At 46.8% G+C, this 16,874-nt stretch overlaps 1 protein-coding gene across 1 annotated transcript; it reads right to left on the bottom strand.

Annotated features, from left to right (window-relative positions):
* Positions 1–911: 911 nt before the first annotated feature.
* LOC122370437 (choline transporter-like protein 1) lies at positions 912–16,062 on the bottom strand. The gene is made up of 15 exons (XM_043346078.1): positions 15,853–16,062; positions 13,144–13,328; positions 12,646–12,788; positions 12,243–12,365; positions 11,672–11,853; positions 11,222–11,330; positions 9,071–9,191; positions 8,491–8,610; positions 6,414–6,542; positions 3,607–3,713; positions 2,986–3,236; positions 2,618–2,784; positions 2,227–2,319; positions 1,906–1,998; positions 912–1,576 (listed from the first exon to the last, which is right to left on the bottom strand). The coding sequence occupies exons 2-15, from the start codon at positions 13,276–13,278 to the stop codon at positions 1,475–1,477; spliced, it is 1,875 nt and encodes a 624-aa protein (XP_043202013.1). The 5' UTR covers positions 13,279–13,328; positions 15,853–16,062; the 3' UTR covers positions 912–1,474.
* Between the last annotated feature and the right edge of the window lie 812 nt (positions 16,063–16,874).

Below are 16,874 nucleotides of genomic sequence, written 5' to 3'. Positions count from 1 at the left end.
GCCTTAGGCGTTCTGGTATTAAACTTGTTACACGGGCTACAAAATGTATGTGTTTTGGAGCTGTTATGCTAAGTGATTTTCCCAAGTTTCTCGGCGGTTCGCGCCACCGATTCATGCTTCAGTCAAAAAGATATTGTGCGACTTATAATGCATCGGCCTGAAAAAGCGCGGTAACAGTGCCTTCTATGGGGTTTGAGTCGGCCGCTCCTCACCCCCCCCCCCCCCCCTCAGTCGAAAATCTGTGGCAACGCCCCTGATAGCACCACATTTACACAATGAAATATACAGCAGAAAGGAAGTGCCTTTGATAGCCCTTTAAACGCTCCTTCTGAGTAATTTAAACCGATATCAACATTTTTCCCTGAAAATTTGACCTCAAGTCAAGGTCATGACCTGACCGGAAAACGGGAAAAGGACGTGTTGCATATCAGTCGATCTGTAGGTATCGTCGAGAGGAGCGCATCTAAGGGGTTGTCATCGTTCTAGCGTGCTCCTATCAAAAGTTATTAGCTAAGAACTGTTTGATACCTTTCGCGACCTGACATGATCTCAGGGGTCACGAGTGCAATCATTCGATTTAACACTTAATATTTATCCATAAACAGATGGTGAGAATGTTGATTATGATGTTCGTCCAAAAGAGACTTATTTCGAGAATTAAAACAAGTAATCGACCGTTTCTCGACGATGCAGCGATGTTTCCATTCTACACACGGGTCTTCTAAATCCAGCGGTGCTTTCTTTATGCTTTACAATTGCCATAAAGGTGAGAAAATTTTCCAGGTGGTGGACACTGGACACTATTGCAAATAAATAAATTCACAAGGAGGGGGACTAGCCGTCTAACCCTCCCGAACTAACAGATTGATTAAGACACATCTGCCCTTTCATCTCGATTGATAAAGACGATGTTAAGTTAGTACTAGCTTGATCAGTTTATTAGTCAAATCATAAACGAATCATGGTGATAGACGTACACGCATAGCAGGGCAAGACCAAGCTCTGTAAAATCAACACACAAACGTTATGTGTGTAAGTGAGATCGTCAAGTTGGCTTCAACATAAATATGACGTGGCTTACTGAACATACCTAAATAATGTCTACAATGTGTACACGTTCAGCACGATGTTCCTCGTGATGGTTATGTAGGTAATGTCTTATGCTATTTTATCACACTTCCACGACTCAGGTGTAGAGCTTGCACAGTAGTTTGAATCACGGAAAGGGTCTTGGATATCAGGCGCGATTAAAATGCTCCTTTAGTACGCTCTAACAAACACCTCTAAAAATAACACTTCGCCTATGTTGAAGGCACTTATTTAAGGCCGCTTCTATGGCCGTCAGCTGGCGCTCACCCTCGCCGACTTTTGGAACGTTTGTTAGTAACGTAGCCACATTACTGGCAGGGGTAACTGCATTGCGAAAGCAGCCAGATGCCATATCTAAAACTAAGATTATCTTTGAGCTTTGCGATCACTGGGCTGTTCTGACAAACATTGGCTGAGCAGATGGAGGCTTCTTTTCTTGTTTGTTCTTCAGCTCGGCCAGAGCTTTCTTGCTGTTTTGCACCAGCTCCTGTAAGGCGATATAAACAGAGCCCACTTTAGTATTTTGTCTCATATTGCATTTTTGCATTCAAGGCCTATCGTACATGCATGTCTTGGGAGAGCTGAGAGCAACATAATCTAACTCAATCGATGTCCAAGGGGAGACAGTGTCAGTGTCCACGGGGAGACAGTGTCAGTGTCAATAGGGATCCAGCGTCGTTCTAAACAAATAACTACTTTCTTTTTTACTTGTCAGTAAAACATTAGAGCTACAAATACATAAAGTTGAGACATAAGGAACAGCCTAGTTTTCGCTAGCAGCAATTCTCCAAAAAGGGCAAGGAGCGGTGCACTTGCCATGAGTCCCTTGCTCATGTAGTAGGGCTTGCTGACGCCGTCGTTCAGTTCACAATCCTCGCAGAAGCAGATGAACAGTGCGTCAATTGCCATCTGTAAAAGACATAGCAAGTTTACATGGCAAATATATGTTCTTTAGACAAGTAGCTCGAATATTTTGCATCGTACTGAAAGGGAGCGATGGTCATCAAATGGCTGCTGGTCTGCTGGGAAAAATGAACGCCGATCTAACAGTGAGACACTGCATTAAATACGAACCGCTAAAGCCATTACAGAAAATATATTGAGGTCATTCGATAGGTTGCAAGCTTGAGTAGTTACCTCGTATATTGATATGAACGTATAGGAAATGATGTAGGCGAAAACACCACCGATGGCGACGACAACGTATTTTCCCGGCACATCTGGGCGACCCTGAGGCACCAACAAAGAAAAGGTCAGCGTCCACAGCACACGAAAACTCTACCTATGTATTGGTAGTTTCTGAAGAGGCCTTGCATTTGTAATAATTATCGAGTTAGGTGAACGATCAAATTTACTGACGCTCGGAACTCGAATGCCTTGAAATTTCTCGGGCTTTTGAAAGCTAAAGCTCGTTGGAAATACAAGTTTCGTGTAACTCTTATGACTTAGGCAGGACATTAATAGCTCTTCCATGGTTCGGCAAAGACGCCGTTTTCCTAAACATACGGAGTGTCGGCTTCAGACGGACCTTCATGATCTCGAGCCCGATGAAGACGGTGGATACGGTGACGGCCGCCTTGCCGAGGAACAGCACGAAGTCGCCGATGCTATTGATGGCGGCCACGCGCAGTGCGTTCCTTGCCATGATGCCGAAGGCCTGCTGGGCGGCTTTGCAGAAACAGTAGCCGTGAATGGCTGTGGAAAATGGGGGTGGGATCGATTATACACAATTTGATAAATGTTTGACGGCAAGTACGCAGAGTTTATTAGGTGATTTTAAACTAGCAGAGTTCATAATGATATTGACACATTGGATATACCGAATGGTAATTATGTTTTTTACCTTTCCATTAGGATATAAAAATAATCAGCAATGTCGGTTCGCTAGACACTGACCGATTTCTACGTAGGCGTTCCTGTTGAGGACCTTGAGGAACTTCTCGAGGAGCCAGATGCAGCACTGGCAGCAGCAGCAGACTGCCTTGATGGCGGGGTTCTGGCCCATGCGTTTCTGCAGGCGCTTCAGTATGAAGCGGATCATCTTGACGACGGCGATGATGAACGATCCGAGCGCCACGGAGCCCAAGTGGTAGAACAGAGTGTTCTTGATGGCCAGCAGAATCGGACTGCCCAGCTTCGACTTGTCCCTGGAGACATGGAACAGACGATCGCTCAGCACTAGCAAGAGTAAACGGTGTTTCAGGTGCGGCAAGCAACGGACAAGTGGAATGAATCACCCTGCACTCTGCAACCTACAATGCTTGGGAGTTGGGACGGTCCTAGAATCTTACCTAACAAATGTGTCGTCAGAGCGACGAATAAATTATGAACTATAGAACTAAATTAAGCATCAAGCGAGTTATCCATTTCAATGTCATTCCAAATGAAACGTAAACCCTATTATTATGCGTGACATGCTGGCATGGTTGCATATCGACACAAAAATGTTAGTCTGTGTAAGCGGACACACAAAACGTTATCCCTAGGAAGATGATAAAAGAGGAGAGCCGCCCTCACCGTGTGAAGAACCACTTGCTGATGGCGCCTCCCACCACCATGTCCTGACAGGACAGAATGAACTGGGAGATCCAGAACAGCGCAAACAGGTTGTACCACCGGAAAAACTGCCAAACACAACACCATTGGTCAATGTCCAGCATTAGGCAGCTTGTTACATGCAGAGCGATGTAAGGAGCGTATCCGAACAAACGTAATTCAACCAGACGCATCATTTCGTTGTGGCGTACTTATTGCAAAAACAAAAATATTATATCGTCCCCTGCCATCTCGATTTAATGTTGATGACTAGGTATTTTATGGCATGGTGTACAACAGGTACGTATATCTACAATTACAGGTAGGTATATATCTTTCTGAGTGATAGCAAGTCTCATGATGTTTGTGTAGGTATGTTTGAGCACCAAGCACAATAATAATTTTATCGTTTAAAAACAATCTTATTTGATTTATTCGCATCAGATATATAGCATATGCATTATGCAATTTAAATATGCAGATATGCATTTACAATTTACACCATACGATTACCTATTTATTAATTCAACCCACCATGGCGGCAATGTCGTCGAGCGCCTACAAAACAGGAAAAGGTCAGGCAAGTCCCACTTGCTCCATCGTGCGCACCATTCATTAATCTACTTTTCGTACAGTCGTGTACAGGTTGATGGTCCCCTACTCTTTATCCACCGGGTTCCTATGGCTCAGCATTGGCAGCAGCCGCCTGGTACCGGTAGGCTGTGCCGCATGACCCGAGAGTGAAGCGGCACAGTCTACCCACGCTGTTTGACATCGGCTCGGGTCGCCGGGTGGAGCGCTTTGTAGACCAGCTGTCGCGTCAGACCAGCGCGGGGGGAGGGGCTCGTCTCGGTGGTTGGCGTGGGCTGGCGAGTGGTGTGGGGCGTGTTGGTGGACCATGGGGGCTGGGCGGGTGTGTGTGGTCACTTGCTGCATTGCACATTTTGCGTCGCTTAACAATTGCATTCCTGTTTTTGCTAAGCACAATGCACGGACGACTCAGCGAATATAATTTACTTGTGCATTGTGCAAAACGTGATTTGGCACGGTATCGAGGCAACCATAGGTCTTGTGCCACATATATGCATGATAATTTAGGCAATACGCTTATGAAAATGGTAGATTGATCGGGTTGATCCTGGATGTCAATTCGTATGCTAAATGTCGACATGTATTAAATGAACGAATGAATGAATCAATCAATCAATCGACAATCGACATGTAGATATAAAACCGTATAAATGGCTCGCAACCACTAAAATCAAACCAGATCCTAACTCGGAAAAGTAGCTGGAGCCCCGATGAGGCTCGAACCGGGACTCCACATTGAAAGTTTTGCCAATGATCCATCATCATTCCACCAAGCTAGAGCGACCGGCGCCCGCAACCACAAAAACATTCATTGACTTTGCTGCCGATCTCCCGGCCCCGCCGCCCGCCCGGCCAGACTTTGCCCCGGCCGTGGCCACCATCCGGTGTAGCTCAGCGTATGAGTGCTAGGCTGTCAAACTGACCGGTAGTGAGAGGCCCGGTTCGAGACGCTTCGCGTGCTGGATGTTTATTTCTGTGTCCGAGGCTATGCGATTAGTCCCCTTTTCAGAAAGATTATCTGGTGACAGGTCAGTTTTCTTTCTTTGCTGCAATTCACGAGGAGACCGTATGGACCCTTACCTGTCCTTCCGCACCCCACAATTGGGAGATGGGTGTTTGAACCCCCCTGGGTTTTGTGAATATCTCTAAAGCGAATTTTTGGACGGTGGATTACGATCGGTTCTACGCGACAAGTGACCACTCACACCCAGCCCCAGGTCCGCTCACTCCCTCCTCACATCACCCCCGCCCCACACCACACTCCAGCCCGCCTCATCCACCGAGCCGAGCCAAATAGACAGGCCTGACCCTTACCCCCCCCCCCTCCCTCCCCCCAGCCGGTGTAACGCAGCGTCCGGTCAAATCGCTCTATCAGGCGACCCGAGCCGGTGTCATACAGTGTGGGTAGGCTGTGCCGCTTCACTCTCGGGTCATGCGGCACAGCCTACCGGTACCAGGCGGCTGCTGCCAATGCTGAGCCATAGGAACCCGGTGGATAAAGAGTAGGGGACCATCAACCTGTACACGACTGTACACACAGGCCAAAACAATTGCTTGTTTGATTAATCTAACATCTAGATCGATATTCTGCCCTCAAGGTACATGACCGCACCCACTGCGTTGCATTGTAGTGTCCCTCCCATTCCAATGACGTTTCAGCACCGGGCTTATAACGCCGTGGGGACGGGCGAGCCGGGCCTACCAGTGTCCCCCGACTTCGATTGCGCCAGACCGCCCCGGCCAGTGGCCCTTGCTGTGCTGTGTATTTGGTTGCCAGACGACCCCCAGTCGGCGCGCCGAGTCGTCCCTGACGCGATGGCTTTGTGACTGACAGAAATCAAGGCAAACACGCTATGCTGCCGCCGGCTGGGGTACGCGTCAGGCCTGCACCGCCCCGAGTCGGTGTGGGCCGGCGGTTTATAGTGGTGCAGCCGCCTGCGGCGCGGCGGTGTAGACTGTGCCGCAGTGACTGCTCGCCATGCGGGACAGCCTAACATCTCAGAGGCTGAAGTGGAGGGATGATCGCTTCGCATGAATGTCATAACTCATAATAGGAAGCGCAATCAGTTATGAAATCGATTCAATCGATTAGCATAAATAACCAGCATGGTGAAATAAAGACATCCTGCAAAATAATGACAAAATGGATGCTGCACCTATTTATGACCCTAAAGTCTGTAAACGCATCGCACACTTACGCCCATGGTCGATGTCGCGTGGAACGAGACAAATCCAGAGTCTTTTCCTGGAACGGGCGTGCCCATCGACTCGATACCGAGGGCGACGACCACCCACACACAGAGTGTGATGGTCAGAACCAGGAACGTCTGCGAATGGCACAGAAGGCGAAAGTACAGACTACAGAGCCGACAGGAGTCAGCGGGTCATACCGGCGAGCACCTGGAAACAACGCTTACGTATGGTATAATTAATCTAACGATCAAATGCTAACCAATAAACATGAATACAAATCGCTATACTAGATCGACAGATATGAAACGGTATCTCAGTGCCCAGCTAGACGGAAATAACAAAAAAAAACTTTAATAATAATGGGCTGTTGTGTGTTGCCGGTTGAACGCCTTTCGGTGCGTGTAGCATGTGACCGTCTTCGTGACAGAGTTGCGTGGCAACTTTGCCAAGAACCTTGGCCGCTTTTAAGGCGATCTCACGCTATCACTCATAAGACACCGGTGATCTGACGGACAGAAAGCTGGAAAATGTAGGGGATCGTTGCAATTGTTGTCATGAGTTGCTACCAGTTAATCACCGAGACGACCTGGGAAATGATGTGCCTGAAAGCTTAAAACAATCTTCTCGCTGTTGAGTGCAAAAGTATTGTTAGGGCCGTTTTTACCGTTTTTACCACAGAGCATAGCGCTCGAAGTGACATTTATGAAGAGTCCACCAGAGGACGAATGTGGAATCAGTATGGTTATTGGTCATTTTTCATTACGGTTTATTGCTACTGTAATATTTTATGGCTTCGGCATTGAGCTACGACGTCCGCCTGTTACGCCAATTATGGAGGTCATTCACAGTGAAGCATAATTAATGGAACGATCGACTTCAATAAAAATGAGTTTCTGTCATGGCCATAACTACCTATTCATTCTCATCAACGGGAATGGCATCTTCGAGATTATTTAGTCGAAGATCAATATTCGTGAAGAGCAAACTTTCCACTCACTAAGCAAACATCAGTTCTTTGGACAATGCTGGGGCATGACTTAGAAGGTCGTATTCAGCTGCTTATTGAACGGTGAGGCCGTTGTGAAGCTCTATGTGTAGGTGTGGCGTGGCTCTTTGTCCCGTTGTCAATACTGAAAAGAGCTCGTGTTCAATTTGGGCTGGAAGAGACACAACTGTTCATGGACATAAAACTTTCGATGATCCCCGGATTTCTATTTCTTTTACCAGCTGTCACCTCATGAACAACACCTGGCGCATTAAAGCATTTCTGTCGGCCTTGCATGATGCAACATAGTAATTTTTCACAGATGATGCAACTTGTCGTCAAGAAGGAATGTCTGCAGGCCTATCATTTCAGCCACCGGTATTGACAGGCACCCGTGCGTGCGTCACTAATGACGTCATGGGTCGCCAATCGCCCAAGCCGGGCACCCTTTACCTCGAGTTAGTACCGGTCGTTGTCGTTAAGATTCTCAAAAAGGCGGCTCTGACGCCGCTTTGTCTCGTTGTAACGGTGCAACAGTGTAAATGGCAACATGGCGACGGATAAATGTGAGCTCAGTAGGGAGAGCCTCTTATACGGCCTTGGGGACAGCTACCCAATTGGTCAGGGGGTCGGGGCAATCCCGGGAATCCCGCGACGTGTGAGTACTGACTACTAAGTACTGGGTAGGAGCACTGTTGATTTTTTCATATAATATTTTGCTTTTAATATGTGGTAGAGGGATACCAGAGTATAATTCAAAAGCACATAATTTGGTACGTTGTAATGCACTGTTTCAACTGCACTGTTGCATCGTTAATCCTTGTTTTAATGCCCGCATTATATCATTCGAGCAGGGAACTTTAAGGAAAGCATATGAGAAGATCAGTTAAGTTGTAGCCAAAGGTTGTATGTAGCCTTAAGCAGCAGAACTCTTCCCAATGTGACTGAAATAAATCCAGTGAAAAAAATGTTTAATTAACGTTTACCGGCAGAGAAATGGACAAAAAAACATCGTTCAGACTTCAGAAGTACCTACAGGCTAGAGAAGAAAAAAAAAACACGGCATGGCGAATATAACGCTTCTGGTATCTACTCACAATCAGTGGCTGTAGCAGCAGGAACGGCATGGCCTGGATGGCCTTGCCAGCCTCTTTGAACAGGGCGGTCACCAGTTTGATTCTTTTCCGCATGATGAAGAGCACGATCAGCAGCAGGAGCTGCAGCCAGCAGCAGGTTCAGTCAACTGTGCTGGTCACGCAACTAATGAGCAATAAGATATTATTAGCCAAGGAAGAAGAAGGGAGAGAGAGAGAGAGAGAGAGAGAGAGAGAGAGAGAGAGAGAGAGAGAGAGAGAGAGAGAGAGAGAGAGAGAGAGAGAGAGAGAGAGAGAGAGAGAGAGAGAGAGAGAGAGAGAGAGAGAGAGGACGGAGAGGAGAGGGAAATAAAACAAATAAACAAATTGAAAAGCAACTTGTAAAACGAGGAACGTAATAGCAAAAGTGATCATTTTTGTTCCAGTGGTAAAGAAGAACACGAATCTTAACTTAATCCAAATTAGTTAAGCCACGAAAACTTTAGATAAATATTCGCTGTTTAGTTCTTAATAAGTTCATATTTAAGTGCATTAGCTGGTATTTATATGCAATATTCACAGGATTGAGTACCTATGTCCGTACCGTCAAGATAGATGCAATGATTGCATAAATTAAGAAGGCTTGTGCTTGTGAATTTCGTATGTTCTTTATCGTAACACTTGACGATTTTTCTGCTTCATTCTTGTAGTCGATGTGCTGATACCTGTGCAAAGCAAAAATCTTAGTTCGTTGATACTGCTATAATCACAATGTTTGCCTAGATATGAAACGAGCATAAAAAACGACTGAAGCACGGTTACCCGTAATTATCGTGAACCAAGGAGTCATAGCTTTATTACGAGCGAGCGAGCACAGCGAGCGAAGCGAAGTCTTTTCAATATAACGGAAAAATCTCAGTATGAGCGGCCCGGCCCGGCCTGTAACGGTTTTGAGAGGCTTATATCTCAGCAACCGCTGGACCGATTGGTCTGCGGTCTTTTTTGCTGGGTAGCCCCATCCCTTCTACCCCGTAATTGACTACTTTTGATGCATCTCAGTGACCGTCGTGGCACGTGCCACGTGAATAGTCAGGGGTGTTCAAGCTGTTTTGCAAAAGTAGTGATTTTGAGAGGCTCATATCTCAGCAGCTGCTTGGGCGATTGTGTTGCGGTAATTTTCGTAGGGTAGCTGCATCCCTTCTACCAGAGGTCGGATACTCTTGATCTATGTGAGTGACCCCCACTGCACGTGCAAAATACAAAATGAAGAGGTGCCAAATTTGTTCCCATTTCAATAACTCGGTAATTATTGGGGCGATTTCGCTGAAACTTGGCATACAGGTAGGCACCCACCAGGCAATGCATTGCCATGTGTTGCGGTTAGGGTGCTACTGCACGTGCGCACGTGCAGGGTGCGCTCCCAGATCTCGAGAACGGCTGGGCCGATTGCGCTCAAATTTGGTACACGGTTGGGGACCGGTTAGTAGGGTGCCGTGCAAAAGTCAGTTTGGACCACGTTTGCACGTGCGCACGTGCAGAATGCCGCTTCCAGATCTCAGGAACGGCTGCGCCGATTGCGTTCAAATTTGGCACAACGCTAGCGACCGGTTAGAATGGTGCTTTGCACAAGCCCGTTGGAAGTACCCTCTCGGTCTTCCGACGTGCAGGGCTCACTATCTCGCTCGCTCGTTCTTCGCCCAAAAGGCGTTTTACTGGTATTATATATGTTAAATCCCTTCTATCAACTGTTAAAAATTTAAACTGGCCATCACTGCAGAATAGGAGAAAGTAACAATGTTTTATACACAAAATCAAACACAATGTCGTCGATTTGACCACCACTCACCCACAAACACTACAAACAAATATACGGCATCCACTCAACTTCATAGAGCCACTTAGCTCAATGCAAACATTCCAACATTCATTCTTTCTAATCACGATACGACTGTGGAATCGCCTACCAGACGAATGCAAAGAAGCTTCGTCAATGACATCCTTTACTGGACTTCTTCCATATTGGTAGACTAGGTATCGCTAGGTAGCAACTTACAACTGGCATGAAAGTTACCGTGCTGTTTGAATGTTGAATTTATATTAGCCGTTTTCACGACGGCCATCTGGTACACATTTGGTGCACATCTGGTACAGATCAGGTGCAGATTTGGTCAAATCAGGTTCAGTGTGTCTCTGAGCAGCTGTCAGCTACGATTGCACTAATTGCTTATATCCCTGCTTTGTTATATTATCAGAGAGCATCATCGATTAAAACACTGAAATAAATTCATAAAATGAAGATATTTGCTGTAAAAAAATTAGGTGCAGATTTGGTCAAATCAGGTGCATTCGCCGGAGAGCCCGTCGTGAAAACGGCTATTTGCTATCTGTATTTTGATACTTGTATCTTAAGCCTGTCAGCAATGCGTATGATGCAAATGGTGATGTTTCTATGAATGTGCCAAGATTATGTACGACAACGATACGATCATCCCTGTTCGAACTGCTCAAACGATGTGCGACAATACTCTAAATGAGGTAATGCACAAATAAATCTGAGAATCTGAGAATCTGAGAATCTATCAAGTCATTTAACCAGCCTCACTCTGCACTCACGCATTCGCTGTACAAATAAAAATGCCAGATATTAAATATGATATGTAATTCAAAGGAAATTTCACTACATCAAATAAACCATTGCGCCACAGTGCAATTCTCCCCACGCACTGCAAAAGGCCCCGAGGCGTGCTGATCTCACCATAGGAACCCAGTTGCGGCCAGAGCACCGAGTATGACTATGACCACCACCAGGTAAACGATAAGCCACGCCAGGAACCTCAGAATCACCAGCAGCACCACGGACAGCGCTGCAACACCAGCACGCACCAATGGTGATCAGCCTGCACCACGTCATGTACGTGTATGTGCACTATCAGCCGACTATTGGATGTCGCTGAGACGCACGATACTCATCAATCAGACAGCGCCAGGCGCGAATCAATAACGTGGCTGGCTATTCATGGTTGGTATTTGTCAGTCACCTGAACAAACGTCCACTGCCACCCTGACCCCACCCATCCTAGAACGTTATCTTCACGGGAACCAGCCTTGTCCAGCCCACTCCGACTTTATTCGGCTCAGCGTTATATCATAAACCCCACGGGGATCTCCGCTTCTCGACAATCCAGATCTCTCGGCGGCCACCCACCGAGTGCGATGGCGCAGATGCCGACCAGCTCTGGCCAGGCGGCCTGCAGGTCGCGCGAGATGCCCTCGAACAGAGACGAGGCGCCCATGAAGTCAGTGCTGCTGACGGAGGTGTCGGACGAGTTGCCGCTCGACTCGGAGCTGGCCGAGCCAGAGAGGAAGCAGTAGTTGATGATGCGCTCCCTGAAAGAACGAGAGAGGTGATGGAAAATATGGTCAGTCCTGCAAAAATGGGCTTTGGACTTATCCGAAAGGTAGGTAGTTGACGCATTTGCTGCATTTCAGTCTCTAAAAAATAGCGTGGAACAGCAAAAAGTTAAACCTTTTTTAAATATACAGTAGCTACCATTCTTATATAAACGTTACTGGTGCTCAAAAATTGTTAACAACATTTCGAAAAGTTTAAGTTGAAACTAAAACCTTACTTGAACAACCATTTTGAATGATCATTAAAAAAAAAATGCAAGTCATAGTCAATGACGGTCAAGTCATCAGGGAGTCAAATAATCACGGAACTGAACAGCCATATGTGTGCACACGTCGCACCACTCGCTGCGTCGTTAGCCACTTACCCTCGGTCGCTCGGACACTTGTCACTACATGTTCGGTTTGACAGGTGGAAAGGATTTGGTCCAAAGTCGGCCGTGGCTCTCGTCAAGTCCAGAGCGCCCAAGGGGGTTGATATCTGTAATATCCTGAAAGCGTGGTGTATTATTTTCAGAACATACGTAAATCGTTACGAGTTATACCTGCGGAATAAATAAAGCGTCTGACAACTAACGAATGACAAATGAATCGGGCTTACATTGGCTCAGCGGTTAACGTACTCTCAATCATAAGCAACAATAGCAATAACAATAGAAGCTTAGAAAGATCTCTAAACACGTTTTACGCAGATTGATGTCAGAATTTAAGACAATAATCTGCTACAGGTAGTGGAACTGGCAATTCATGCCGCCTCAGTACACTGTTTACCCTTTGTTGGAGTAGTCCCTTCCGCTCTCTGAGACCTTGTCGATGGGCTTATTTTTCATACCGCAGACGTTTCCGTAATTGTCGTAGCCGTTGATAATTCGTTTGAGAGTGCCTTCCGATAGAACGACGCACATCCCGAGGATCTGTCGGAACAAACAAACAAAATGGAGAAAATCATGGAAGAAAACAGAAACAAGCAGCAGAATGAAAAAGGCAACGAGAGAGGGAGAGATAGAAAAAGAAGAGGTGAAAGTAGCTCATCCAGAAATACATGAAATGACGTCGAATCACTTAGTCAGTTAGGTAGAAGCCTCCTCAGTCCTCACGGCCATGCTCAGGACAGTCGTCAATGCATAAGCTGCCAAGCTAGTCATATTTTCTCTCAATATACAACTGCAAACTTAGACTGTTTGGATAAATGCACTAACTAAATGTCATCAAAACCGAAAACGTGAGTTACTTTTTCATCGCCACACCGCCCTGCTAGTTTCCACTCACCCCTCCGACCAGGAACACTATGAAGATGACGAGACAGGGCAGGTCTCGCACGGAGCGGTCCTTGCAGGGCAGCTCCACCGGGGCTCCATCCTTGCCCAGACTCTCCACCCGAGTGGCGGCGCCGCAGCAGCCCATGGTGACCTGAGCTCAGGTCAGCCGCTGCCGCTGCTCAGCCGCTCGCTCAGCTAAGAGGTCAGGTCAGATCAGGTCAGCCGCTCAGCCACCAGACAGCCGCATACGCAGCTGAGGGGTCAGGTCAGGTCGGGTCAGGTCAGGTCGGGTCAGGCTAGGTAAAATCTGACCCCGTCAGGTTCGGTCAGATGACGAGGTCACGCGGTGAGGTCAGGTCAATATAGGAGACAGAATGTTAGTGAGCGTACGCAACATCAGTGCGTCAGGGCAATAAAAGCAAACGATAACTTCGCTGATCATAACGTTTCGCCTTTGTGGGAGCCGCGTTAAACAATAACTTTATGCCAGTTGGCGTCAAGCGCGGCGTGGAACGTCGCGACCTACTATAAAGAACGGACGTCGAAAGGACGCTGGGTGCTTATCAAACGAGCGCTGAACTACCACATGGCCTGATGGCGCTTACTTTGCCATACTGCACCGCCCTACGCTGCAGGGAACAGCGACGACTTTGCAAAGGCCCGCGCAATGACCCGCCACCAGCAGGGGCAATTTGATATTGATCTGTGTGCAAGACGGCGCCGGTTCATGCACTTAGTGGCAGTAGAAGAAATGGCAATGGAGCAATGGCGTCAAAATTATGAATTTGGGTCACCAAGGTAACGTTAATGTCGTAAATAATGTAAATCGTAAAGGCACCCGAATTTGAAACTGTACTTACGCCGTCCAATTTGAATCCCCACCGATGTTTGGAGCCATTTTGTTTTTATATTCATAATGGCTACCAAAGCATCGTTGATCTGCTATTTACAATGTGTGTTTTGATATTTTTATGCCATCGATGCTAAAGGAATTCGACAGTCATTTTTATTTACGCATTATTCATCACCGTGTTATGCGACTTAAATTCACTGCACGGAGAGCTCTCGTATTTGGTGCGTGCGAAAACAACGACAGGAGCTGCATTTGACCTCGGCCATATTGATTGCATTTGTTGATGGATCAACCACCAGTGCCAACCACTTTGAGCCACCTGACGGCAAGCCAGCTTTAGCTTCAATTAGTCGAGTTTTAAGCGGCCCCGTAAACGGCAGCTGTTCAAAAGTTAGCAACAAACTGGCCATTCAGGCTTAATTTTAAATGGATATATAGAAAAGCTGGCACCAGGGAACGTTTGATATTCAGTCAACGAGCTTCCCGTAGCACTATCAGAGCCGTTCAATACTGAGCTCTCACTGGGTCTGCTAGTGCACCTAACAAATATTGGTAGCAAAGTAATACCTTTCAGCCGTTTTCACGACGGGCTATCCGGTGAGTGCACCTGATTTGACCAAATCTGCACCTAATCTCTTTTACAGCAAATATCTTTATTTTATGAGTTTATTTCAGTGTTTTAATCGATGATGCTCTCTGTTAATATGACAATGAAGGCATATAAGCAATTAGTGCAAACCTAGCTGATATCTACTAAGAGACACACTGAACCTGATTTGACCAAATCTGCGCCTGATCTGCACCAAATGTGTACCAGATGGCCGTCGTGAAAACGGCTATTACCTATCGTCAAGCGTCATGCTTTTTCATGGAAGCATTAGGAACAGCTGCCAGCTGCCAGTCAAAGAACTGCCATTCACTTAACGTTTTATCGTTTTATTGATAAGAACATTTTTCTATTGTCGCTATCACCGCCATTGTTTTTGTTTAACACACAAGTATCAATAAACATAACGCTGACCACGCTTGCACGTTACAAGCGTGTTTTAGGAATCACAGGGTGCGAACTCCTTGCCTTTTTTAGGTTAAAGAGATCAATGATAGTTTAAAAATGAGATACGAAGTAGCTGATCAGACATTTTGCATGTTCTGTATGATAAACGATGCACTAGACACTTGCTTTTACATCCGTTCGAAGTAAAACATGACTTATAAAACAGATAAAACAGGTGTTCCTCATCCTCATCCATCGGAACAGCCGGCGAATGTCACCAATTACGTTGACGTTTTCCATTGCAGGCGCAGGGCAGCTGATGATACACATTGCATGCTAGTTTTAAAAGGCTTGTATTTTTGTAAAGATAATTAAGTCTCAGGCAGATGCAAATTGTCGGAGTACCTATTTATATTGTCCCTGGAGTGGCAGCCTCTCACACAAGCGGACGGAACGATCAATGACAATACAATCCCGCTCCTGAAAATAAACGGTTCGTTCTTAAAGCTCTTGATCTGAAAGCAAAACAAAATATTTGATTAGGTTGGCACTGCATGATGTCGCAATATAATGTCGCCTAATGTTGCAATTCAGCTAGAGTTGAAAAAAGAGATTTAGTGTCGCGGGCACCAAATTTCACTGTATGCATGAAAACATCAAGCTTATAAAGATATATCTTATCGATAATCAGACGCATCTAAATATAAATGCCGAATCAAAAGAAAATGCATGCAAATGTTTCAACCATAAAACAAATGACAACACGGTGTAAACACAACTGTGTTAAACTGTGGAGTCGTGGACGTTTCGGAAGTTATAAGTTAAGATCTACACATAAATGCACCGTGTATGAAACCAGAACTCCCACCTACCTCAGACAGTTCTTTCCATATCCGGTGGCGTGGCTGGCTCAGTGTCCCCGCCACACGGCGCCAGCCTGGCCGGCACTGTTCGCCGCCCGTCCAGGAGCGCCGGGGGCACGCGTCTCCAGGCACCCACCGACCAGCACCGCCCCCGGGCAACGCCTGAGGCGCCGGCACCGGCGGCGGCCGCGGGCTGGTGCCCAGCGGGCAGCGGCCACCGGCCGCCGCGCCGACGACACGGCAGTGAGGGAGGAGGAGCTGATCGGAGGGGAGATTAAATGATGGTTGACATAATGATGAGACTGAGAGGGGAGGACTTATGCGTAATTTTAGGTGATAGCCTTTTCCGCTCTATCTTACATTCAACGAAAAATCCGGCCTCTCGTTCACACTCATGATGCGCCTGAAACGCCAGAATGAAACTGTGCCGCAGCCCGGAACACAATGCACTAATACCTACACGGGCTACAGCTCATAGTCCCGCGCACATTTAGTGGCGTTGGCACCGCGCGCGTGAATGACGCTATGCCGCAAAACAGTGAAACTTATATTCCCGCTCGTAGATGGCGTTGGTGCCACGCGCCTGAATGATACTGTGCCGCAGTGCCCGACTGCTTTTAGTTTCGTTCATAGATGGCGTTGCTAACGCGTGCCTGAATGATACTGTGCCGCAGTGCCCGACAACTTTTAGTCTCGTTCATAGATGGCATTGCTAACGCGCGCCTGAACGATGCTGTGCCGCAGTGCTTCACAGCTCGCATGCTCGTTCACAGATGGCGTTGCTGCGGTGCGCCTGAATTATACTGTGCCGCACTACTTCGCAGTTGTAGCCCCGTCAGTCGAGCGTTTATCGCGGAACATCGAACAAATTGCGATGCCCGGTACAATTAAGCAACCGCATCAATTGTGCTACTACTTTTTCACTTGCTTTTAGCACATCGCATCTAGCAGCGTTCATGACTGTTAGCACGATCAACTACGTGACTGCCGCGCATGATATCTCTGTTATAAACGGCCCCTCTATCCAAAGG

The sequence above is a fragment of the Amphibalanus amphitrite genome, unplaced genomic scaffold (assembly GCF_019059575.1).
Source record: "Amphibalanus amphitrite isolate SeventyFive unplaced genomic scaffold, NRLGWU_Aamphi_draft 000034F_arrow, whole genome shotgun sequence".
NCBI classification, from domain to species: domain Eukaryota; kingdom Metazoa; phylum Arthropoda; class Thecostraca; order Balanomorpha; family Balanidae; genus Amphibalanus; species Amphibalanus amphitrite.
Note: the sequence above shows the minus strand (reverse complement) of the source record. Positions and strands in the feature narration are given on the sequence as shown.

Excerpts from the sequence above, each read along its gene's own strand:
- LOC122370437 (XM_043346078.1), bottom strand. The coding sequence starts at position 13,278 with ATGGGCTGCTGCGGCGCCGCCACTCGGGTGGAGAGTCTGGGCAAGGAT. Across the intron at positions 11,331-11,671 it reads CATCTGCGCCATCGCACTCG|CGCTGTCCGTGGTGCTGCTG; the intron begins GTGGGTGGCCGC and ends CTGGTGTTGCAG. Across the intron at positions 3,714-6,413 it reads ACGCGACATCGACCATGGGC|TTTTTCCGGTGGTACAACCT; the intron begins GTAAGTGTGCGA and ends TGTGTTTGGCAG.